The sequence below is a fragment of the Hesperophylax consimilis genome, chromosome 22 (genome assembly GCF_061612785.1).
Source record: "Hesperophylax consimilis isolate HC1 chromosome 22, BYU_Hcon_1.0, whole genome shotgun sequence".
NCBI lineage: Eukaryota > Metazoa > Arthropoda > Insecta > Trichoptera > Limnephilidae > Hesperophylax > Hesperophylax consimilis.
The window spans coordinates 27,625,077-27,652,761 of NC_142857.1; the positions used below are offsets into that span (position 1 = coordinate 27,625,077).

At 35.6% G+C, this 27,685-nt stretch overlaps 1 protein-coding gene and 1 long non-coding RNA gene across 18 annotated transcripts in view; both read right to left on the reverse strand.

Moving 5' to 3' along the window:
* LOC149413403 (uncharacterized) overlaps nt 1-27,685 on the reverse strand; it is an 86,962-nt gene that overhangs the window by 19,610 nt on the left and 39,667 nt on the right. For 8 of the 17 annotated variants that reach the window (XM_089645242.1, XM_089645240.1, XM_089645241.1 and 5 more), the window contains one exon: nt 15,014-15,127. The exons of 2 other annotated variants lie outside the window; for them this stretch is intronic. In XM_089645242.1, the coding sequence (XP_089501368.1) occupies nt 15,014-15,127 (114 nt within the window). Of the gene's footprint in view, nt 1-4; nt 134-524; nt 715-1,234; nt 2,110-2,458; nt 2,652-3,274; nt 3,468-3,907; nt 4,273-8,449; nt 8,634-9,964; nt 10,244-15,013; nt 15,128-21,655; nt 21,855-22,078; nt 22,884-23,533; nt 23,724-24,547; nt 24,758-26,778; nt 26,966-27,685 lie in introns of those variants that run through there. 7 more of the 17 variants (XM_089645249.1, XM_089645248.1, XM_089645257.1 and 4 more) reach the window with 7 other exon arrangements.
* On the reverse strand, nt 18,483-21,605 carry LOC149413404 (uncharacterized). The gene is made up of 3 exons (XR_016304275.1): nt 20,782-21,605; nt 18,678-20,690; nt 18,483-18,590 (listed from the first exon to the last, which is right to left on the reverse strand). It is a non-coding gene; the product is annotated as an uncharacterized LOC149413404 (long non-coding RNA).

A 27,685-nucleotide genomic window follows, 5' to 3' on the forward strand; every position in this document is an offset into this window, starting at 1 on the left:
AGACCTTCTTCTTCGCTCGTGGCACAACTTTTTTGGAAGAGGAAGGAATTCGATTATTTTTTGCCGCTGTGCGAATCGAACCCGGAACGTCGAACTGGCAGTCGAGTGTATTGCCCACTAGGTTATCGACCATCTATAATGAAAAGTATTCAGATGTATTAATTTATTCATTGCACACTGCCGGCATAACTTAAAAGCTAAATAAAATACCTACAGTAACACCCAATCGAAAAAAAACCAATACATGCTTTATCTAGACTTTTCATAGGGTAAGGTTGGTTTGTTTCTGCCTCTCATCACACTTGGTGACACGGGTTAATAATTGTGGTGTTTTACGGAAGCCGGTCAAAGGTTCATATGTAAAAAATCTAAATGGCGCTAATCGACGATTTCAATCATCGGTCATCAGCTGTGATGGGAGTTAGCTTCTAAATTTTCAGATAATAGATTAAAAACAAAAAAGGTGACTTTAATTATTATTAAGACCGCCTACAAGATCTACGTCGATCGGTACGTTCACTTACCGAAGAATACACTAGACGTAGTTTCCGGGTAGGTACAGCGTAAGTCAAAAGTTTCCGCAGCTTCTTCTTCTGCACAAAACAATATTCCTCGAAGTGTATCGAGCATATCACGCTGTGGACTGAAGGGAACCAGTTCTTTCTTCCTGTAGCCTGAATCCATTGTTCTTTTGTATGTGCATTTTGTGGAAAGCTGGAATATAAGGTACGTAGATACGACATTTCACACAAAAAAATCTAGCCGGAAAATAATAGATAAATAAGAACATACTCGAAATTTTTAACTGCTATCGAAAAAATATCGATATGTCGGGCGTCGCCCCATCTCTATTCGAAGCGTCAGTGGCAGGTTACAGGACACGAAATGATTCTGTCTGACAATCTGACACGGCATTGATCTAAGATAAAGGCCTCTAGAGTAACTTCGTTTAGAGAACATTATCGCATAACATTGTTATGTCGGATGGAACCTTGAATAATAATAAATAAACATAACTATTGTCATGCGATAATAGAATCTAGATAAAGTAACTATACAGGTCATTATCGCTTAACATGGGTGTGTCAGGCGGAGCTTTGTTATTCCAAGGGGTCAACTGCTGATGAAGCTTGTATTATCTGTGGTTTTCACTTAGAATGTTCTACTGTTTACGTATTTTAAGGTTAGGTATTACACAGAATATAAATCAATAATGACGATAACTTCAACTTACCGGTGGTATGTGATGCCGCCTTTCTTGATGTTTTGAAACCGGCTCTTATTTTTGCATACCATAATCGTACAACACGGCATTTTAAAACGTTTGTGGACAACACGAACCAACGGAGATTGAATATTATGTGCTTACAATGATACTTTTTATACACCGTCCCTAGTGTCTACTAATAATCAAATGTGTATATGGTAAAATGTTGTTATCGAATAATATTATTATTATTTATTAAAATACCCGAAAGTTGAGTACGAACGTAATAAATGTCATCAATACTATTTAATTATCTCCAGCTTTTGACATATTTTACTCATAAATAATACTAAGTTAAATTACGCTCGCCATTATACACATATTAAAACAATATCGAAAATGTTAAATATTAAATCTATGAGACACATTTCGCTGCAGGCTTTAGGTTGCTACGCAGACGTCACCGTGGGAGTAATTTTAGAAAGACTACGTATTTTATTGTTATTAGGTTTAGCTGTCTTAAGGAAAAAGCACTTGAGGTGGAGTGTCACAAATCCCGAAACATAAATGTATATTTGATTATTATGCCACAGAATTTCAATAGACGAGAAGGTATGTAAGGTCACATTGACCGTAGTCCGGGCCGTCCAGGCGTTGGACACGCCTACAACGCGCTGCTAGGGTTTTTTATCAGTTACGAAGATCTCAGTGTTGCCAGTAGTCAAATGCCCAAATATTTATTCACATCGGATCGAACTTTTCATCATCGTCGATAGGATAAATTCACTGAAAAAATATTTTCAAATAAACGACTTTGTTAAGCGAGTCAGTAACATATACGTACAAGGAAAAATAAAATAATAATGGCTTGTGTTGCCAATAATGAAATTAATACATTTTAAAAAGTGTATAAATTCTAGGTTGTCATGCAAAGATAATTTTTTCTTGGCAGTCTGCAAAGAATGGATAAATTACAAACATGACTGTTGCTAATAAAAAAATTCCCCGTCTTTGAAAAAACGCGTTTCTTATAGGATAATTAATAACAAAAATTCCCAAATCTAGGAAAATTCTCATTTTCTCGTCACATAAGTGGAGGGTGTCGCCAACAATCTGACCAACCTTTCCCTCCCCACTTCATCAACCTCACAACATACCACAATTGGGGTACCATAACGCGCGCTCCGGGAGATTGGGACCGTTGTGCGACATTCACACAAATATAATATACATATTAAATCAGTGAGGTACCTTTGAGGAGCGACGCTTCCGTTTGAGTTTCAGAGGCACGGTAGATTTTTTCAACCGTAAATGCAAGCCGGTGCGATCGAAGTCTTTGAAAGCGAAATGAATCGAGCAGATCCTCGAGTGCTCCGACAGGCTACAGCCCTTGCGCCCGATGGACTTCAACCACTTTTTCCGCAAACGTGGCTCTTTCGGAAAGCTAAAATAAACGCCAAAATCAAAATCACTCCTTATAAAGAAATGGAATTTAAATTCTAGATACAATTTCACCCTGCTCCACACTATTGCCGGCGCGAGAGTGTAGTGGACGCAATAATAATCAAATCACATAATTACAAGGACGCTGTTAGAAGCGTCCCGTTCTTATGTGACAAATTAATATCAACTATGTATAAATATTGGGCGCGCGTTTGGCGTGTTTCCCGACTGCAGCGGTGCTGAAGGGATCAATGACTAGTTCTTCTTCCATTTAAATACCGGTAGAACAGGGTCAGCACTCCCCAACTTGACGTCTGTGTTCCGAAGAATATAATCCGTTTGTTAAGATAGCTCCCTTGAGGCGATTTTGCGCAAAAACGGTTCTATACAAATCATCCAAATATTATTGTTATTATTTTACAGGAGAATCTATCAAAGTGACCGCCCGTTGCGGCAGAGTCGAGGATTTTTTCAGGTAATTTAGGGCTCTAGGCCAGCGGTTGCTACCAAATTCAACAGAAAACGTAGCATTTGCGGATGTTTGTTATAACATTGGAACATTATAGAATACGAAATAAGTACTACAAATTTTACTTTAATAAATAAAAACTAACGATAATGTACCTGTGAAACGTTATTCCTTCCAGACCTTTCCCAGTCCTGTTTTTGCACCCATCCACACTACACGTCACCATTATTCACTTTTTTATTATTGTTTTTCATTAAAATTCATATTAAATAAAACGAATTCTTTCACAAAATCGGCACTCTCTTCAAAACCAGATTGTTGATTTGTCCCATTTCATATTTTGAGTATCTACAAAATATTTATAAAATTTAAAAAAAAAATATTAGTTTATAATAATATATTTTTATGTTATATCTGGCAACACAAATGAAGTGGTTGTCATGGTTACCATGCATTTATATCACTTGAAACAAAAGTGAGATAAAATGAACATCTGTCTTTTTCTTTTCTACACTTTTTAATGAAAATGCTATTAGATAGAAAGAGACAACGATGCTCTAAATCGATTGAGCATGCGCTGTAAAAACAAGGAAATGCTCAAATCTGTCACATTCGTATAAAAATGTCCTAACAATTATTTATTATTATAAATATCGAGATTTTTTGTTTAAATTAACTATAGTCCTCATTATTTGGTGATAAAAGAATTAACAAGACAATAGCTCTCATACTTGTGCTAGTTTATAGCATTGAACTGAAAAAATCGATAATATAAAATAGATAAATACCTGTAAAACTGTGTTTTTTATTCATCTTTGGCGTCAATATTACGTAGATTGCATACACAACTCAAAGATACTGTGTTTTAAATTGATTTTTCACTAGAAACATCAACAAATTCGCGTAAAATTAGACAAAACCGTAAACATTTGCCGCCGAGAATTATTTTGACAGTTGTATTTGGAGCCAGCGACCGTAGAAAATCACAATAGACGATGGCTAGAAACCGCGGCAGTACAAGGCTAAAACGTTCACGCAAAAGTAGTCCGTAAAAACAGATAAATTAGAGACTGAAATCGTTGCAAAAAATAATGACATTAGGGAGAAGAACAACTGGGCGTGTGGACGATTGCTAAACAAAATAATAATCATATCTTCAATTATTGAACACAATATTAGCGATTCAGAAAATTTGAAACAGAAATATCAGAAAAAGCTACGGTCACATCTAGGTCCTAAATGCGACTGTATCTTTTTCTGATTTTTCTGTTTCATATTTTCTCTAAGAATCGCTAATATTGTCTTCATTAATTAAATATTACAATTTCAGGTTTTACTTATTAAGTTATTCCAAAAATAAAAAAAAATTGTATCTTCATTCAACATACTATAAATAGGAACATAAAAATATGCTTATTTTTGAAACTTACAAAAATAAATCTATAATAACAAATGCAATATTAATTATGTTTTTGTTGATACCCAGAATGGTTGATACGCTCAATACCGTCCCGATGAAAGACCACCCTTCCTAATCGAAAAGTTGCTTGAAATGGCAATAGCCGTGCTTAGTCACCACAACCAGAATAGCCAGGAACTTCTAAACTTCCTCTTTCCCATTTCCCTCCCCTCCCCAATCTCCACAGCCTACAGCCAAAGGTGCTTCAGCCAATTTTTCGATTCCAGATAATGTGGACAGTATTTACCATGGATCTAAGGTGAATGGAAGGGGCATAATATATCGAGATGCATAAATCAACTGTCGAGATGTATTAAAGAATACGCAAAACCAATGAAGCTCCCAACATTGTCCACGCCAAAGATATTAGAAGAACTCTTTGGCCTCAGGTAGATAATCGTATTTCCGATATCTACATATCCATGCATCTGTGGACCATCCCACTCTGAATGTTGCCTAATAGCCATCTCATCCATTACCAAATTGCATACAATACTATAGTCGGTAGAGTTAACTTTTGCCTTTAGTGCGTTGAGAGACTCTCTTGTAAAGCCTGGACGTGCATCTACAAATATGTACCACCGTTTTATAGTACGTGTATGAGGCAAACATGTCTCGAACATTTTTCTGACATATTTATATGCCTTTGGCGAATAAAAGTCAAGTGTCAACGCAAACGTTTTGAGTCCGGCAGTATTGTGGGTTCACTTGAAAGCTGTAACTAACCAAAATTACAGGTTAAAAAGGCAGAACTTGTGCAAACATGGGGGAAAATATGTATTCTTCTTAAATATGCTTTGTAAAAACTAAATAGAAAACATACTACTCTAAATTCGACTGTTGTGAACTCCTGCAACTTATAAACATACATACACCCACAGTAACAACACGACAAAATACAATATTCTACAGCAGCACACATAAGCGTAACTACATTGCCCACTCTCCGATACAACGACTTCACACCATGGGAAATCATTACTTGGGTGATGTTACATATTCAATACCAACTTGGCAAGTTTTGTGGATCATTTAAAACATTCATTTCAACAATACTCCCAAACACATCATGTAAACCTACAAATATCTGTAATTTTCTGTTTTTGTTTCTTGTGTTTGTATGACTTGTTGCATAGCTTTTATCAAATGTAATTTTATTCTTATTTTTTATGTTTCAAAGTATCTGTCGAATTAAAATTATACTACCAACCATGTAAAAGCCCTCTGGGCGTTAAGTAAATAAATAAATAAATAAAATACCGAATCACATGTAATTGGCAGTTCGAATGAATCTTCAACTGTTGATGTTTGGCCTGCAGCTATAATGAGCGAAGTTGGTATTTGCGATGCAGCTGTAGTGAGCGAAGTAGATGATGTGGGTTCACTTACGAGCTGTAACTAACCAAAATTACTGGTTAAAAGTGCAGAAAGTTGTGCAAACGGAGGAAAAATATTTATTCTTCTTAAATATGTTTTGTAAAAACTAAATAGAAAACACACCGAATCATAAATAAGTGGCAGTTTAAATGTAGGAACAGCCCATGCAAAAAGGGTCCGAATTTTTGTTGCCGGTTTAAAATCATTTTGGCCAAAGTGAGACGAGCAAATGATGCTACGGCGAGTCGGAAACCAGTTTCCCTTTTTCCCCGTTGCGTCAATCCATTTTTCTTTAATTTTTCCGTTCTTCGGAAATCTGAAACAATTAAAATACTATATGTTACAACATCTAAAAACGGATATAAATTATACTTTACCTAAGATAAATAAATTATCACGCTTTTTTGTTATGCTTCTCCCTGCCCGCGAACCCCCCCCCCTCATCCCTCTCTCCAACGCCAACCCTCTTCTTCGTTTCCCTCCCCACCCAAATAACCCTCCCCTATCGGATCCCTCATCCCGGATTCTCTTTCCCTTCTCCTTCCCTTCCTGCCCAAGCATATGAAATACAAACATTTTTCAAACTTATAATGCGCCAAAAAATATACATATTTCATAACGCCAGAGCTCACCATTATATTTATAGAAAACTTCACGGGCATGCCCATAACTATACACCAAAATTTCATCCCAATCGGATGAATGGTATAGGAAATAATTTCATAATGATACAGCTCACCGTAATGGTGTAATCACTCGTATATAGAAACTTCCGCGGGCTCGGGTACAAAAAATCACCAAAGTTTCATTGAAAATCGGATAAATGGTACAGGAACGCATGCGAAACAAACAAAGAAACATTAATTTTAATAAATTTTAAAAGAAAAGCATTGCATTTGTTTCTACCACCAATCAGCATCTACAATAATAAGTATCTACAAAAAAATTCAAAAGAAATAATAAGTTTCCGTGTATTTTTATATGGCCCTGCTAATGTTACAAAAATCGATAGTCGGTATTTAAAAAAAATCGCGTCCCCATCACTAGCCTCTAATGGCGGCGATGGTAGCTTTCACGGGGCCTTACGTCAATAAAAACTTTGAATAATCATTAAAAATTGATAAAGTAATCTAATTTTGTACTTACCGGTGAAATGAAACTCCATTCATCTTAAAATTAACATTACTTGTCGTGTTTTTGCATAGTTGCACTGAACAAGACGGCATTTTGAATAAAACGGGCACAAACTGTATACGGTTACGACATAAAATCAACTAAATGAACGAATTCTTCCCGTATTTAAAGTACCCTAATTAGGCAGTACTCCGCCTACGGTACGGCGGCCAACATGGCAACATAGCATATCTCGTTCTTCTAATATCTTTGGTCAACGCCCTTGTGGGAGGGGATAGAGACGGGGGTCGGCAGTAAGCGAGCGCGGAGGGGGCCATCGGCCAGAGATAAGGGCCGAACTGTGAACGGGCTGCACATTATTTTATTTATTTTTTATTAAAAAAACGTTTTATCACATTTTGGACATACAGCGCATTACGCATTATTTGCCGAACAAAGAATGGTGGTAAAAATATAAAATTAACTAATGCGTAAAGGGAAGTAACAAAAGACGTCTTTTTATTTATTTTTTGTACCCTACACATGTTATTGTAAATTAACTAAATGTAATTTCACTTAAGGCGAAGCTTAATGCCAAATCACTATTTTGATTAATCTTTATATCGAATTGGTGTACATTATGAAACCAAAAAATATGATTTACTTAAATTGAAGGTTTTTTCTATTGCTTCGCTTGAGTAGAATACAAATTTAAAAATATATTACTCAATAAAAAATATAAATGCAAACTACTAAAAAAAATATTTTTCAATCGAAATGTATGAACGCATAAAGAAAACAACTTTTAAAATATACAGTTTTATAGCTAAGATTATTTGTGACAGTTTCACTTGATAATTTTTTTTTGCTTTCTTATAAAATTATTTACAAAATAAGTAAAACCAGTTTTTTGCTTGAAATCGAACGTTTCTAGACTCCGTTTGTCAAGCGATTTTAATGCCTATTACCTACAATATAAGGTATACCAAGAATATACACATTTTTGACTTGTAGCTTCCTCTTAACTCTTTTTTTGCCAAATCAAGATTATGATCGAATCGAGTATAGTGCGCGTCGAAATAAATCGGTGTCAATCTTCGGGGAATGTTTCTAACAAGTGCAATTGGGTGAAAAAAACTAATGTTATGAACTTGCTGAAACTCGCAGCGCCATTCCTTGGGGCTAACATTGCGTAATTCATCAGTATGAATATTTTTTTTCTTTATTAGGTAGTATTATTTTATATAATCAACAGATTTGCAGAGTACAATTTTGTGCATTATTATGTTCTTTCCTAATGTAAGCTGGGCTTGACTTTTAGGCAATAACTAGCTCATTTCGGAAAACTTTGAAAGCGTTATTTCAATAAAATATTAATCACCTGGTTAATTGAAAGTGAAGGTACCGCATGTGTGTGCAATTTTATAAATCCTTTCAGAGTTGTGTAAAAACAATCTTGCGAGAAGTGATAGGAGCAAACGCGGCTTGTGTTGATTGGCAACCAGTCATCACTCCGATTTAAGGCATAAACCCAACTTCTTTTTCTCTTAGGGTCTTTTGGAAACCTTCAATAATAATAAGTAATATTACATTATATACGCCAATGAGGCTTTTACGTAACAATACATATACTGATCATATTGTTTGAACTAACTGTATCTATATCGTACTTAAAAATCGAGGTTTTCTGACAAATTTCGGATGCGCGCGCGTCGGTATCACAGGTTTTGTGTCACAATTTTAGGTTTCCGCTAAATAACTCTTTAATGGTGCGTCCTACAAAAATAACTCTGGCTCTTTTGTAGAGGTTTAGTAAATCTACACCAATGCAATTGAAGATAAAATAAGAAATACTTTGAGTTCTAATAAAATATGTTTAAATGCATATATATGCACAAACATATATGTATATACAACATATATATAACAAGTTTCCGGGTCAGCTAGTATATATATATGCCATATAAATTATTTCTAGATAGGGACACCCTATTTTTTCTGGACAGGGACGCCCTAATCACCTACTGGTAAGAAATATACTTTAAGACCTATTCTCATACCTAACAAAATTTCATACAAACTTTCATGAAAATTGGTCGAGCCGTTTCGGAGGAGTGCGACCACAAACAACGTGACACGAGAATTTTTATATTTATAAAGATTTATTTTAAAGAAAGACAAACATTACCGGATTACGAATAACCTGATAATATTTGAAAATCTCCTAGTACTACCAGAGTAAGCCGAAAATCTTGCTCGAGTCGTGATGGAGGACTTAGCCAGCCGAAGAATTGAACACGGGACGCCTGGGTGTTACCCACACGCGATGCCCACACAACCATCGACCGGTCATATATATTTATATTCGAATCGTACAATTAGAAAAAAGTTTTACATACATTAAAAAAAGTTATTGCAAAAAAATACGTTACGCAAAAAACATTTCTTTAAAGCCCTGTATTTCGGAATCTATTAGATATGCAAAAAAAAATATTGAAAATAAATTATAGAAAGTTTTGGGCTCTGCAAAAGTTTTTTTGTAAGACGCGCCTTTGATTACTTAGCGAAAACCTAAAATAGTGACACACATCCCGTCGTACCGACGCGCGCACATGCGCGATTGTTCGGAAACTAGGATTTAAAATACCTAGGTATATATACATACAACTCAATATAATATAATACAACATAATCACAAGTTTATATTTGTGTGTTATAATTAATATAAAATAAAGGTTTGTTTATAACTTTTAATTATTATAAAATAAGTTGACTGATTCGGCCCATTGACATTCGTCAGCCGCGTGATTTCGAGTAATTTCGAGATGACAGTTGAAATGAACTCGTCCAAAAATGAATTATAAAATGTTTATTTGAGCGGTGTTTAAATGCTTACATGTGAAAGGTAAGTCCGTCTTTCTTGCCTATTTTGCTCACGGAATTGCTTTTGCACAATTTAACGGCGCAGTGGACCATTTTTCTATGTTTTATCAACGTTTTACTACGAGCCCAATACGCGACCGAGGTGTAAAAGCTAATGTCAGCCGTCTCCGTAAAATTCCCCAAAAGGCACACTTGGAGCGCGCGGGCACACTTCACATGCTGTCTCTCTGTCATTTTGTATCACTGGCATACAGAGCTCCGGGCCAAGAAGGCCCCTTTCTCTTTCATCATGAGTTATTGGGGGTAAATTGGTTATTGGCAAACACAGACATAGGAATTAATAGACGAGAAGATAAAGGCGAGGGGTAAAATCAACTGTTGAAGAACGAAGGGAGTGAAGATGACTGTGATTCGTCAATAAATCAATCTGACAGTAAATAGGCATCTCGCATTATAATATCACCATTTACTTCTTAAAAGTAAAATCTGCTTTGAATGAATAGACATTTTTACATGGGAGCGCAAATTACTCGCCACGTTATGAACAAATTTGCGAAGTCCAAATTCGGCAAAGTAAGGCAGCTTCTATATTCAGAGTCGTAGTTAGTTTCAGAGTATTTAGTTAAGACACTTTTATAAATGTTCATAATTTACTTCCCAGCAACCAACCAGCTTTGTGTTTCGCGTCCAGACGTTTCTCGATGTGATAGTAACAACTGATTCATATTATACGATGTGAATATGCTTAAAATAAAATAAAATAATGCTTATATATGGAATGTAATACGACAATTGGGTTTATTCTCTTTTTTCGCATCTATTTTTACCAGTTTTCATAGTACAAGTAAACATTTTGCCGTGTTATTTCGTAAAATGAACCGATGATGCCTCGACCATAGTTCGCACAAGAATGATGACGTCACGTTTTCAAATATCACTTGAGGCCGTACGCGAGCCCAGCCGGCTCAATGGAACCGGTATGGGGAGTGGGGATAATACGCTTTTAATCACTTAGGGCAGGTCTACCTAATATTCATATGTCTGGCAAATTATTTTTAGTTTTTTTATTTTTGTGAAAAATTTTTTGCAATGAAAACATGGCTGCAATTAGGGGGGTAATTTACGTAAGATTTGTTTAGGTTTTTTAAATTGAGTTTTGGCATTTGCCTCGTACTGGGGAATGCCCGAATAAAAGGATTCCGCGAGACTTATGATGTGGTCTTTAAGGAGAGGGACTTCGGAGTCACGGTGGAGCTGGGAGACCCTCATTCACTTGGGGGGCCCCAGGACTGTGCGAATGGCTTTATTTATGCTATCTCTCTAATATCCATACTCTTTGGTATTTACCATTCTGGAACCCACTATTTATTAACTACTACTGCAGACACTTGAAAAATGACTATCTCCAAAATTGTCAAAGTCAAGCGTTTCAAAGTGAACTTATGCAAATGTTATATTATGCAATGGTGTCTCGAGACATCACACTCATAATTCGGCATGCTTCAGTGCTGCAGTACCGCCGCATATGTATTGTAAAGTCACAAGTTTTTCGGCCGGCAGAAGATATCAACATTTTGACGGCTCATATCTCCGGTACTGTTCGGTATTTTCCAAAAATTCATAAAGTTCATCTTCAGCACGCTCTAAGTAATATGATACATTTGGAAAAAAACAAAAAATTTCGTTGTAGAAGGAGACCTTATTCTCGACAAATGAACTTTAAAATGGGGGATAAAAATAATATATTTTTTTAAATATTGCTATTGTATTTTATTGCTACTTCAACCAAAAACTTTTGAAAACGATAATGCTTCTCGATCATTCGTCGATTGATGAATGTCGATGGAAATGTTAGGCGAACGATATGGTGAAACAGGGTGACCGGGTATATCATCAAAATGATAATTCAACACACCTACAAAAGGTGGTGTAAAGTCATGAAAAGTGATGTAACAAAAACTAGGTTTAATAGTTTATTTCTTTAAAAAGAATGACAAACATTCCCGGGTTACGAATAACCTGACAATATTTAAAATCTCCTACTACCACCCCAGTAAGCTGAAAATGTTGCTTGTGTTGTGATGGAGGACTTAGCCAGCCGAGGAATTGAACACACTACGACTGGGTGGGACCCAAACGCGATGTCAACTCGGCCACCGACCGGTCATATGTAACCTATTTAATGACTCTATATTACTTTTTAAAGGTGTTTTGAATTTTCATTTTGATGAAATATTAAGGAACCAGTGTAACAGGTCAAGTCACATACCAGCAGCTGGTCCAGTTTCTTCACCATCTAGGATTCTTGCTGCAGAGTCTCACCTGTTCCTGTTCTTCATTTTACTCAACGTAACTTCACTTTATTTTTGTAATATTTATATTTTTTATAATACCTGCATCAACTGTAAATCGCCCCTGAGGTGATATCTCACAAAAGCGGCACTATACAAATTGTCCAATATTATTGTTATTATTATTATACGAGGGTGTAGCGCTTGCGTGAAACTAGCACAATAAAGAATTTGTAACTTGAAAAATACTATGGCTTAAACATATTCCCATAGATCAACAAACTGCGATTCTGAATATATAAGTCGTATTATATGTATATGCACATAGAATTAATAAATTGTGATTTAAAAACGATTCAAAAACGTGAGGCACTCAAAAGCTCTGTGATTGGTCGGCGGGTTCTGATAATACTTAAACGTGGCATTAAGAATGTGGAAAATTTTGTGCAAAGTTGCGCTGCGTAGTTTTTGAAAATGTTGCTAAATATTTAACTTGGGTTTTTTGTTTCATTCTGACCCGAGTGGGATTGACCGTACTGTTAACAGACAAAATAGAGGTACGTATGACGTCACGCGTACCCCGTCAGATTTCGATCGTTTGGCGGGCTTTGAATAATGCACACTGTAAAAATTATTTTAAATATAAAATCGACATTTTAAAATTTAAAAAAAAAATACTTAAATTCAAGTTTGAGGTGAACATTCAAAATAAAAAATTGACTGTAATTCCTTGTTGTTGAAAGTATGTAGGCCGAAATCATCCTGGAAGTTTGTCAATATGTGAGACTAGCATGACACTTAAATTCAAAGCAAAAGTTTAAAAGTTCATTGAACCGGAGCTACAGACACAATTTAAAAAAATGATTATGTGAAATTGCGCATTTAAATAAAAAAATATATTTGTCAGAGTATGCCAATCATTTCATTTCCCCAGATCATACTTTTAATAAAGACAAAGGGGTTCGAATTCTTCACTGTAATAATAAAAGTAAAAATTTAGATAGCTTAGAATCACTTGAAATCAGAAAATTTCTGAATAATAATTCTAGTGTATTGAATAACGAGATAAACTTATCCTATAGTCTGATTCTAGAGATATTTTCAGTATACATTGAATCTGGTTTCCAGAAACGGCTTAAGACTGCGGTAGCGTTCATTGATCTCTCTGCGGCCTACGACACGGTGTGGCACAAAGGCCTCCTTGTTGGCAACACAGTACGACTCATTGAGCAACCTTCAGGGTTTTTCTAGGAGGGCGAAAAAGCAAAAAAAAATACCCCTCAATAATGGGCAATAAAAGGAGAGAATCTCCTCCGATTACCTCTCACCCCAGAAGATAGGTGGAAACTTAACCGCTTCTGTGCCAAGAGCGAGTTTACTCGCATTCTTGGCCGTGCCCAGCAGGCCAGCCATAGAAAAATAGCGAGTTTACTCGCTCTTCTTTGAGCCTCTGTATCATACATATGTCCCGTTTTTTTTTTTAAATATATTTATCTAAGTGAAGGGAAGCAAAAACGTCGAATATTGAATAAATTTGGTAAGTCATTTAAATATCCTTTCAAGGTGTAATGTTTTTAATTTATAAAAATAAGATTTAAAAATGATTTATTTTGATTAAAAATTCACGGCCTGCTGTGCACATCTACACTTCTACCTACTGGCATTTAAAAGGTTAGATGGCAAACGGTCAACGTGGGAAATGCCCATCTCATACAGGACCCCACCGAGAGACAGCCTGGGTTCTCATTGCCTCGCAAAACCTGGTCCGCCATCAATAGGTTAATGTGCTCCCATAGCCGCTGTGCCCACATGATGCACAGATGGGGCCTTAAAGAGTTGGCGATGTGTGAATGTGGTGTGGTGCAGACCACCGAACATGTGGTCAACGAATGCCCGCTCCATTCATTCCCCGGCGGATGAGGTTCACATGGCGACGCCTGAGGCCCTAGAATGGCTCGCAGACCTAGATGTACCCCTCTGACCCCCCCCACCATACGAAAGAAGAAGAAGTAATACTGTTCTGTTCTTAAATAATCCCCCTAATTACCTATTTCCCTTTTTTTCTTAACGTGTTTCTAAATAAAATACTCTACTTGAAAGCAGATGAAAAACTCTACAGATTTTAGTATTACAAAGAAACATATGCAATTAAAAATATTGAAAATATTACAAACACGATCAAAGATAAAGTTTTTAGAGTTGCTTACCTATGTGTTTTACTGTGTAAACTGTAATTACTACTTAACCCAAAATAAAATAACATATTCAATTAGAGAAAGGCATCATAAAAGCTATTGTCACTTCAGTTTTTCTCGCTAATATAAAACCTTTTTTTTTAAATTTCACAAAGCTTGACAAATATTTTTCTAATGTTGTTTAATAGAATAATTTTTAATTTTTCGGGAGCGTTTACGGTAATTTTTTTAATGCAAACTGAAAGCGCGGTGTTCTCTCTTTTTAACACCGTTTAAATCATATTTCTCACCGCAATACGAAATGAGATAGCACAACTTATATGAGACCGTATCAGGCTGGGATATATATTATTATCTCCCAAAGACTACTGTGAAGAATATAACCTATTTGTCCATGGGGTTATCTCCTGATGAAGGAAGATCCCTTCCGAAACCAGTGGAGCAATAATTATTAAAGTACATTGTTTTCAAACAAATAAACGTGTTTATATTGTAAATTAAATTTATTTGTCGGATTTTAAACCCGCCACCTCTAAAGAGAGGTACTCTATAAAAAGTAAGTGAAGAAGTATTTACCCAGGTTGGTTGTTGAAATTTAGGTGTAGGAGGCTTATCTATGCTAACAACTTCCACGAAGAGACCCTTTTCTGTTGGAGGAGTCGCATTCGCGGTGTACGGCGGGTGACTAGACTGAAAACAAAAAAAACAACATTATTAATCAAATGTTAAATCTAATATGCTAATAAAGATACAGATAATAGGAACAAAGGAAAATGTTATATGAAAGCATGTCAACTGTTACTGAGCTATGACAGTTGCCAAGCATGCTGACTGTTACTGAGCACGCGCCCTATTATAACCATTGAAGTATGTTTAGATGAGATACGAAGCGAAAAAAATTGGTTTCACTTTTTGACCTCCAATTGTCCTCCAACGCTCTATCGTCAGACAACTGGAAACTACCGAATACGTTCCTCGCACACCATTTCTCAATAGTAGCGAGTGTTTCGGCGATTTATAATGTATATATATAATGACTTCTCTAATTGTATAGCTCTATCAAAGTTTTTATGCAATGATAGTTATGCGTTTGGTGTGTAAGTAGAAACAAAGGCGGAAATGTGCGTAGATGAGCTTTACAGTAGCGTGGATGAACAATGATGGTGGCTTTTGTGAACGCAGTTTCACATGAATAATCACTGAATAGAAAACACACACACTTAGTAATGCTCTCCATGTAGATATGAATGGAATCCAATGTCACCACTGACTTAATACCATTTGTTTTTAGACCATTTAGCATGCGCTCTATCTCTCGCCTGACATCGTCATTTCGTTTGAATTTCATAATGATGATGAAACACAGTTTTGTATTGGAAATTGAAGGTCTGATTTGCTAGACTTTTGGATCATTTCATTTGTGTTCTTTTTAATACTATTTCCTTCCCGACCCCAAGATGACACGCCAGCATTACCCATTGATGTATTATTTTTAGATGAGACACAAAGTGAAAAAATTGGTTCTACTTTTTAACCTCTAACACTCTAACGGCGAACGACCGGAAACTACCGAATCCGGCCCTATAGATGGATTACCGGAAAAAACGGTGGTTTCTCGAATACACATACATACAGAAGAACACATTTCGAAGAGCTTATTATTGCACATGAAAGACCTGCAACAGTCTCTCGCAGAGGCGGCTCTAGCGATCCAGGCTTGGTGGGTCATTTGAAAAAAAAAGTGTGATTAATCTTTGTTTGATATTGTGAAAAATGCCCATACATTATTATCTATATCAATTTGTAAGTCCGCGACTCTAAATACATATTATGTTAATATAGTAAATTGGAAATAACTACACAATCGATGCACTTAAGGCAAATTATTTTTAAGAGATTACGCCTTAATGTAATTGTGCACAACATTAAAGTAAATAAAATAAGAGTTTGAAACACCCGTCCGCAGTGTCCAAATATATTGGATGCGAAACAATTGAAAAACAACCAATGTTCCACACACACAAGGGTGTAAAATGAAAAACCGACATATGTTTATGTCACCATCTCTTTAAAACATATCATATTCATCGTGCTGTCTCCCTCACGGCCATGACCTAAGCGTCCCTAAGCTTTCTTAAGACGAAAGACATAGTGCCATCTCGTTTATTCTATGGCATTCATTATGGTATTCATAGGGACAGAAGATGCCAAAGGAGACATTCTTTAAATTGACCCAGCGAATTGTGTGGACTTTTATTAGAGACAACAGATGTCACTGCTCGTCACTTGCCAGCTATTTCGCGGTACATTTCAAATAAATTAAGAATAAAACATTTGTTTTGATGCACATCAGTTATTATTATTGTTGTCTCATAATTTTGGGGGGTAAAACACCAATTGACCTAAGGGAAGAACCGCCACTGGTCTCTCGTGTCTCATATCTAAATATTTAGAACCAACTGCCCTTATGAGAACAGAGTTATTCTCCAGAGACATCAACATTGTAAAACTTATTCGATGGAACAATCGATACAAATTTTCTTAGAGTAACCTAGGCAAATAGATTTTTGGCACTCAAAACAAACTTATATTTAAACATTTTAAACGGTGTACGTCTCTTCACCCGGGAAGGACAAATAGCACAATTTTTTTTGTTTAGCCAAAATTTTTCTTATTTTGAGGTGCAGATGGACGTCAAATAAGGAAATAATAATATCCTTCGTACAGACATCAAGTCTCTGCAGGGCCGCTCCTGTGCAGTTAGAGCAGTGAGATCCGGTGGCCGACTTGCCAAGGCAACAAGGGGCTGATAACAACACAACACCTAACACTGCACCCTTGAGGTTTTTACTAGGGGTCTGCCCTGCGTGTCTTGAGAAACCGGACGGTTTGCACAGGACACACTGTTACCGCTGTGGGGAAGCAATGTACACTGACTCAATATACAGGCGAACATGGAAAGATACTGAAAAGGGTAGTGCGATGTGAAGAGCGCACGACACAAGAGCGGTGTCTCTCAGGCACCCACGTAAGCAACTAAAGGTTAAAACTCTGGAAAACTAAATTCTCATAAAAACTGAGGATTCATTATTATTGTTAACAATTATTTTATAAGCAATAATTATTAGCCTGAAACACTCATCCACATTGAAAAATCTCCTGATAAAAGATACATGACGCCAACGGGACTTGAACCCGTGTCCCTTCGATTTCCGGTCGACAGCTCTGACCACTGAGCTATGGCAGCTTATCTCTTATCTGCAAAATAATTCCGGAAAATACCGGAAATCGAAAGGACACGGGTTCATGTCCCGTTGGCGTCATGTATCTTTTATCAGGAGATTTTTCAATGTGGATGAGTGTTTCAGGCTAATAATTATTGCTTATGAAATAATTGTTACCCGTTGTGCTATGCATAAAAAATCTTGTCTTAAACATTAGTTTACCAAAAAAAATAATAATTAATATTTGACAAGTTCTAGTATCTTCGCCAAAAAATGTAGACAATTTGTCTCGACGCCATCTAGTGAGAGAGTTAGCACTTACAATGCCTTTCCCATATAAAATAAAGTTGGTTGTTTCAGGTGAAAAAAAAAATGTAACAAGCAGTAATTGTTGAATGAAACACTAGTACCTATATATGGAATTATTTCGCGGATAAGAGATAAGCCGCCATAGCTCAGTGGTCAGAGCTGTCGACCGGAAATTGAAAGGACACGAGTTCAAGTCCCGTTGGCGTCATGTATCTCTTATCAGGAGATTTTTCAATGTGGATGAGTGTTTCAGGCTAATAATTATTGCTTATAAAATAATTGTTACCCTTTGTGCTATGCATAAAAAAATCTTGTCTTAAACATTAGTTAACCAAAAAAAAAACTAATTGTTATTGTTCCTCAATTAGCTAAGCATTCGACTGTAACATTCTTTAACAGTCCTGTAAACTGTAATATTTTTAGTTTTTTTAATTTATTTGCATGGAATGGTGAGGTTAAAATTAAACAACACAATAACAAAAACATATCTTTATTCAAGTTTTAAATACTACCTACTAAATCATATATCTAAAATTGCACTACTTTTTTAGATAAATTCCACCTTTCAACACTAAAAAATACAGAACTACAATTGGGAAAAATTGGCTTTTTTCTTTAACCTTTTAAATGCCAGTAGGTAGAAGTGTAGCTGTGCACAGCAGGCCAAGAATGCGAGTTAACTCGCTCTTGGCACAGAAGCTGTTAACACTGTGCAGAGAAAAGATATAAATAAACGGTGACAGTCGAATAACTTATATTTTTTAGCATAAGTTTGACAAAATCATTAATCATATCTGTCGAAAGAAATTGACTAATCAATTTATTCTTCTATTCTCCAAAGCCATCAATGGAAAAATAACCACTATTAAAAATGCAAGTATTTCACAAGCAAGGGATATTTTGCGTCCTTTTAAATTTGCACCAAAATTTACATACTCCATTTCAACCTGGTCAACTCTTTATAATTGTTTGCGAATGCTCATTTTGTCTGTAGCAAGTGCACAAAGAAGTTTGAAGTTCGGTTGAAATGTTCATTTAAAAAATGAACTGAACGGAAAGCGTGGTGATTCTTGTGTTTCCAATCCCCCAGATGTAATAATGCTTTGATCCATACTTAACACCTATTTTCATCTTTTGGGAATATATAAAAATAAATCGTATTAAAAATACAGGTTTGGCAAAACCTCAAAAATACAAGAAAAACAAACAAAATTTAGGAACTAACATGCATTTCTCTTTCCAAAACAAAAACATTCCCGATAGTGTAGGTAGATGGAAAGAGACAAGAATAATTATTACAATATATCTAATATTGTCTGTTGTATAACATACTGTTTTAGCCAATGGACACATACATCATTAAAAAACAATTACATTATGTATCATGTCAGAATTTCACTAATATACTAACCGCATTTAGTATATGTAAATAATTATGGAAAAGGGATATATTTTTGTGTTATTAAATCTTTGAAAACTACAAACTCCCAAACATGCAGTTAAATGTGAATAATTGAGAAGATATCTGTGAAAAGTTATATTTTTATTGCTTTTATTCTGACACCCAATCACTGAACATAATATCGCCATAATGATTTAGTTAATGACAACAATGCATTTACATTTATAAATAAACAAAAATTCAATGATATATAACACCCTTAGTGGGCTAGATAGCCAACCTGGCTGTAGGAATTAGAAGCCATCTTGTAAGAGTCAGATCACGGCGGGAATAAGAACATATTATTTATCTTTTTATGAAATGTATACTATATTTCTAATTAAATATTGAGTAAATGATTAGTAAATAAATAAATGGATTATTAACCGACTCACGGAATGTGTGATAAAAGGCTTTTCTAATTATGGTTTTAACACATACCGCACCAACATGCCCTAATAAAGGTAGCAAAAGGATTTTCTAATTATGGTTTTAACACATACCGCACCAACATGCCCTAATAAAGGTATTTCAATATTAGTAAACTTTAAACCATAATGAAATATTTGTTAATAATCTACATCTTCCAAATGTTTTATCTTCCGAGAAAATAACTGGCTGCCAGTATCTCATCACAAAACAATTTAATGGTTTTTATCAATTTGTCTTTCTTTAACCAATCATTTTAGGACTCAACCTTTGCCAAATACATTAAAATAAGTTATTGTGAAAGAAAAAGGACTGGATTTGACAAAAGTTTGATTGGGAATTGGGAAAAGAGAAAAAATGACGTATTATATTCTAACAGGATAGGGTTTTTATTAGAAACTAGAATATGTACACTCAATTTTCAAAGCAACACAACTAAGCATAACAAACACTGTTTTGAATGATTACTGCTTTTACGTTGTACTTAGAAAGTTTACAATGGGATAAGACAATATGCTGCAATAACGTATATAGTCACATAAGACATAGTCATAGTCTATAGGCTATAGGCCTAGTCATAGTCATATAGTTACAGGTTTAAGACTGGTAACGTAAATAAATCAAGGTAATGGCTTGTGGCCATGAAAAACAGTGCATTTTTGGCAATCGGTAAGGAGTTCTGATCTCTGTACCCCTGGCCAAGGTCAACAAATCCATGGTACTCTTTGCCATCCCAGTGTGTGTTTTTTTCTGATAGCCATCTCATCGAGCATGAGTGAGCAGAAGTGTTCGGTGCCTTTAGCACTATCATTTATTTCCTTTAATGTCCTCAGAGAGCTGTCTAAGAACCCTACGGAACAAATTAAAAACAATTAGTGCATTGAATATAAATAAAATTGAATATAAAATTGTTGGAGCAATTTGGTAATTAGTACACATACCCGGTTTTACTTCCATACTGAGGCTCCAGTTTCTCAGAGTCGACTCGGCTGGCAAGCAAAATGTTTGACGCAAGTACTGATACAGTAAAAATGCAGCGTTAAAGCAAATTTCTTAATCATAGCTGGATACCCAATTCGCTTAGGATTTTTAACACCACTTTTTATAAGCATTTTGTTCAGTGTTAGTGGCACGCCACTGAAATATTTATCTAGAATATCTTGACATTGGCCTTCCACCAAGGATTTCTTTTTCAAATCGGCAATGACATCTTGCAATCGAGAAATTGTGCCGTTGCGCCGGCGTTCTCGGCTCAACGTTGCATTAAATTTCCTCCGCAACTCTGCGTTTTGTGCTTCCAGATGCTCACAATCTTCCGCTTTTTCTTTGGGATGCTTTCATAGTAATTGTGCTTCTAGCACTGGAGCAGCCACTGGCACTTCCTTTTGCATCGAAGAGCCAGAAGAAGGGCACTCGAGGGGTTGAAGGGGTTTGCGTAAACGACGAGGTTTTACCACTTTCTATAAAATAAGTTGGAATTAAAATTTGGCAAAGTCAGGCCTTACCTAGATCCTACACAAAACCCTCCTATCATGCTTCTCACAACCACCAATGTAAAGGTATAAATTATATGTAAGAAAAGTGAAAGTGAAAAGTCTCACCTTCTTGATAAGTACCCAAGTTAGGAGCTCCCGCGACACCTACGCTACATGCCGAGGGAGTGGGATCTTACGTTACATCTATTTTATATGTTTAAGTTTGTTGCATGCAGTAGGTGTGTGAGTCTATGATACAGGGTATGCAAAGCTATAGGTCTAGACTAGGTGGGGTCTTAGGAATTTACAATTCTAAGAGACTAGGCCTATAGACACTAACCTTCTGAAGATGGTCCGGGAAACTGAAAATTGATGGTACAACATCTTCCCTCAATTGTGTGTATCCCGTTATAGACGGATAGAAGCAACTAGCTTCGAAATGATCCCCACATAACACACTGCTCTTTGATGGTACAAAACACTCTCTCTTGATGGCAACGATCCACTGACGTGTCAGCGATTTGTTTTGTAGAGGAAATCTGAAAAGACATGGCACATATTAGGTCTAGGTCCTAGGTTAGGTTTCTATATATCAGTACAATAACAATTCCTTACATATTATTGGGCCTAGGGTTAGGTGTAAAACCCTTAATCATTGCAATAAATTAAGGGTTAGGGGTCCTAGTGAATAAGTAGGCTATGAGAGCCATGAAGTGAAACAGGGTGAATGAACACTTATCAGCTATTATTACCAAAAACTTACCTGTGAAATGACAGTTTTCTCTTCTTGTCGCGTCTGTTGGTGCAACCCCGTGCTGCACACGCCACAACCATGGTTCAAACAATCCAAAATATTTAATTAAACTTGCAATCAATTCTCCACTGTACACAAGCAGGCAAATGACGCTGGCTGACCTTTACAAGATGGCGGATCGGCTCTTCAAATCATATATATCATTGCAAAAATATTTCAAAAAACAAGACCCAAAACATAAATATACCACTCCAAAATGACAGTTCAAACGGCGTGAACATCGCACGAATAGATAGAAATATACAATCAGTGTCGCCAACTAAAAGCAACTTTAAAAATGTGACAAGGGGAAAATGAAGCATTTTTTTAATCGATTACCTCAATTTAGAGGAGAGTGGTTTATTTATGATATAGAGCTTGGAGGTGAGTAAATGGCTTGGAATAAAAGGTATAGAGTTAAGAATATAACAAGAAGTGCTTTCCATCTCATTTTCAAAGGAATCCAAAGCAGCTCTGGACTTGATACCTTTTGATTCCAGCCCCGAGAGCCAATGAAAATACCGCATTTTATTCGCAAATTTCTTTCGATATCTTATGTTCAGCCAAGTGGATTCCTACCTATGTCGAAACTGGTTGAATATATTATAACGAACTCATTTTCAATAACATGATGTTATCTTAATATATAAAAATAACGTGTATCTCCGAAAGCGCCAACTGATTTCAATGAAATTTTGTGAATGTATATGGTTGGTTCCAGCAAATATAAGATAGTTTTGGAACTGATATGTGGTGCTGTTATGGAGATAATAAAAAACAAATAATAAATAAATCTACAAAAATTTTTAAAGTAACATACTTTGACACTTTTTTATTTCTATATTTATTACGTAGGATTAAATTATGGAAACATAACGGTTCCATGATAACTCAACACAATGACAATTCAACACATTTAAAAAATGATAAAAAGTCTAAAAGCGATGAAAAAACTAACATAAACCTAAGTTGCGCGACCCATTTAATCTAGTTTTAGTTTCATAACTTTTCATGACTTTATTTCACTTTTTAAAGGTGTGTTGAATTGTTAATTTGATGAGCTATTTAGATAGTCACCAAAAAATAAAAGTGCGTATGGCTTAGAATAAATAACACTTAATAACAAAAATAACAAAAACCTACAATGGCCCAAATTCTAAAACTAAAAACAAAATTAAAAACATTTGTCTAAGGAAGATGTTATCATAATTTTTTGAAGCCATACAACATGAAATGATAAAAACAAAATTTGCAGAATATGAACTGTAACTAAATGAAGCAAAGACAAAAGTATACATTATTAATTTTAGAGAATATTTTTTACGATTTTGTACGGATGTAATTTTATTGGAATACCAAAATTACAGATAATGAATGGGTTTAATTCTATTAAAAAATAACCCCTCTTCATTTACGAGTACTTACCGAAGCATAAACTAAACGTAGTTTCTGAGTAGGAATAGCGCGATGAAAAAGTTTCCGCCGCTTTTTATCGTGTTGAAAACAATTATCTTCAAAGTGAATTGAGCATATTGTATTATTAACTGTAGGAAACCAGTTATTTCTCCCAATCGCTTCGATCCATTTTTCTTTCGTGTCTGCATTTTTTGGAAAGCTAAAATAGAAACAAAAAAATTATTCCCACCAATATTTTTATCATTAAGGAACAACTTGTTGTGACGGCCGAGAAAAATAAAGATGCATCAGATAAGTAGGTGAATGTAAAATAAATTTTAAAAATACACACCGGTATGCTCCTAGTGCGCAAGATATACACTTTAATTTAAAAAAAAACTACTTATGGATGTTTAATAAAATACTTTTCGGGATCACGGGGTTCATTTTGTTACAAAAAAGGGGTGAAATGCAGATTACGCCAAACTCTGGGAATTGAATAAAAATGCACTTTCTAGATGAGAAAAGTGTGTAGAAACTCATTAAAAATTACGCGCCTTATAAATTTACCCCACGAAGTCGGCTACAATCGCATGTAGCTGATGTTAGTATTAGGTCTACCAACACAACAGTGACAAAATATGGCGGGGGACTGTCCGAATATGGTCATAATATCAGATCGCGAAGTGCAATTTTATTAAACTTTGATCGGCTGTATCTCCCTCAATTTATTCTTCCGCGCCTTAATTCTTTTTTTAATGAGTTTCTACAGACTTTTTCATCTAGAAAGTGCATTTTTATTCAATTCCCAGAGTTTGGCGTAATCTGCATTCCTCCCCAAAAAAGTATTCCGACAACAAATCATGTGAGATGTTAACTGCAACAAAAATATATCGATTTAAATAACGGCCCCCACCACTCGGCCTTTCGCCAACCTTTCAATTTGTTTTTGTCCAGTGTTTCGTGTTTGGCACTACGAACATATTATTTGCACGTTATGTCTAATTTAGCTCTGAAATACACAATAATATGCCTTCAACTTACCGATGATATGAGATTCCGCCTTTTTTCAAGTTCACGTGCGTGCTACGATTTTTACAAAAAGTCACTGAACAACGCGGCATTTTCAAAAAAATACGTTGACTACACGACAAAGCAAACGTTGATTTTTTACTGAGAACTGAGAGGCCGAATTTCCATATATGAATTATAGGCCCTGTTTGGACCTATAATTGGATCACGAAACACGCCCACAAGGTATATGGTTTAGAGCTAAGTTGGCAACACTGCTCGTGGATGAATATTCCACTCGAACACGAAGTAGGTAGGAAGAGCAGGGTTGTCAATGCGTATGATCTAAAATACCCGCAATAGATGCTCAAATTCCTCACAAAAACCCTACAAGTTGCTTTACCTCCAAAATGAAAAAAAAAACATGTATTGAAATAAGCAATTATTTTTTATTATTTAGTCATTTTCGGATTTTCTTTAATTCAGGACTTAAAAATAGACATTTTTAATTTGCTGTGAAAGAAAACGAAATACAGTACGTTCACACAATTATTGAAAATATTATTTTTCAATATGGTTGGATAATCAAAAAAATGCCCAGAATCCTGCATTTTCCACACAAAAATTCCCTATTCTTGAAAAAATCTTGGAAACTCCCGGCAATTTGGGGAAATCCCCGTGAACTGGCAACCTTGAGGAAGAGTGCCCTAGGATCGTATTCGGCAGTTTCCGTCATTTGCCGTACGAAGACGAAGCGAACGCAGCGCCACGGCAGTTCCGTGCACCATGGGAGAGCGCAGATGAGATGAAACTACGATTGTAGCACACTATAATAATAGTGGGGGTACACAAACTTTTGAAGAGGGCCCCATACGAAAACTTATTTTATAAATATTATTGTTCAACATTATTAAATGCATATTAAAGTTGTCGCAATATGATATAAGAACTTAAAGCAAAACTTTCAATTTCATTTGCGACGTTGGCGAGTTGACAAAACGTAAACTTACACATTTTAATGCACTATCAACTAAGAACGAATAATTTTCTTTTTGCATTGCAACTTTTTACATAATTGCCTGGTTCTAATTGGGTTAAAAACCGATCTAGTTCCATTTAAAAGAAAAAACTTTTGAATACTTTACCGAAACTATTTTGAAACTTCTGAGAAGAGTACATCTATGTATTCAACTGTTGTCAAAAATTCAAGTGATTTACATACAATTGTCCATCTCTAAACAAATATCCTCTCTTCTATAAAGCCTTACCTAAATTTGCCTCCCATCCGTTCAATTGTGAAAATTGCCCATTTAAATAAAATACATACACAAATACCCTCCCCTCTCCACAATTTGAAATTATGACTTAGAACACCCTTGAATGGTGAAAGCCAGAATCATTTGAAAAAAATGCGATTTACAATATCATCACGTCAAAACGTCACGTAAAAATTTCAAATTTTCGTTATTAATTATTTATACATATCACATATTGACAATGTGAAATGCGCTCGCAGGCCATGGACTGTGAATCCCTGCACTGCTGGCAAGCGAGGTTGGAGAACGCGAGAAGTCACACACGTACTAAATGAAGCCACCGCGTCACAAGGCTCGGCCATCCGACCGTCCGAGGAATAACTTGTCTGGCTCACTGTTACTGTTCAATCCCTTTCCACATATTTTCTTAAAACGGTGGGCAAGCCGGATGGTTACTAAAATCATGGATCCTAGGACAGGGTTGGCACAACCAAGGGTAATTAAAATACAATTTTATTCATAATTCAATTTATTTGCAATAAATGTTTGTTTGTGATTAATTTATTTGCGTCACTGAAGTGTAAGGGATGGTCCGAAGCTCTGTAGGGAATCCGCTTACACCCAGTATTACTTTCTTGAACTGACTTTCGGAATTCTAAACTTCGTTTGTTTGAAAGCAGTACAAAACAATACATTATTAAATGTGTATTAAAAGTGAATCGCCATTATTAATCTGTGAACCGATATTCCGTTTTATTTCAGGGAAAGCAATAGTTACATAAACTAGCTTACACGTGTAAATATTTACAAAAAAGCAAAAACATATAGATTTATTCACGAAAAACGTAATACCTAAAGGGTAAGTTTTACATTATCAATAAATTAATATACCGTACTTCCGTACGATATAAACAAAGTTATCGTTTTATGGTAATACTAAATGTCAAGGAAAACCTTGCTCCCTATTTTAATAACGAAAAATAAGCTAATAAAGTCGTAGAAACCTACCTTGACACATGGTACAGCTGTGTTTTTTAGGTAAAACCTCCCAGTTTTGGTGGTATATTTGTCCGATGGAGAAAAGTGGTCGGAGCAAATTCGAGAGTACGCAAACGGAATCCAAGCATCTTCATTGCGTTCTCTCCGGACGAATTTAATCCATTCATCCACCTTGGCATGGGTTTGACGCGGGAACCTAAATACATTTTAATATTAAGGTATATTATCAAGAGAAAACATACATTTTACCTTAAATAAATTAAATTCCTGCAATACGTCATAACATAAAAATCAACCCGTTAAAACGATTTTTTTACTATTATACATCTATTTTTAAATGTCTTAAAACATTAAAAAAAATTGTTTAACGCAGGATTAAACATTCCTACCCAGGAACTGGAGTCGTCAACTCTACCAACCTCGCCAAACGCTGATCGGGTAGAATCGATATTTATTTCTTATATTAACTGCTGTGAAATCATCCGATTTTAGAAAAACGCGTCTAACTCCGTGTGTGTGCACGTGATTGCCACAAACATATTAATACAATGCGTTCTCATCGACAAAGAGTCTATCAGCCGAGTTACGGCTCAATCGAACATCGGGAAGTGGATTAATTTCCGCTTCCAAGATTTACATTAATTCATTATCGAAAACAAAAGTGAAATTCAAGTAGATGTATTTAAAAAAGAGCACTGATTGTCCTTGTTTTACATATCTGGCTAAGGTAAAAGAAAAATCAAAACAAATAAATGACATTGCAGGAAAACATTATAATTTAACAATAAAAAAATATTAGAGCAGTGCCAACCCTGACATAGCTATCGTTTCGGTCTGGTTTGTCCAGTACTAAACGAATCTACCTTGTCTACCATTAGATATATTCTGTTCATATAACGTATGTAAATGCCCAGCT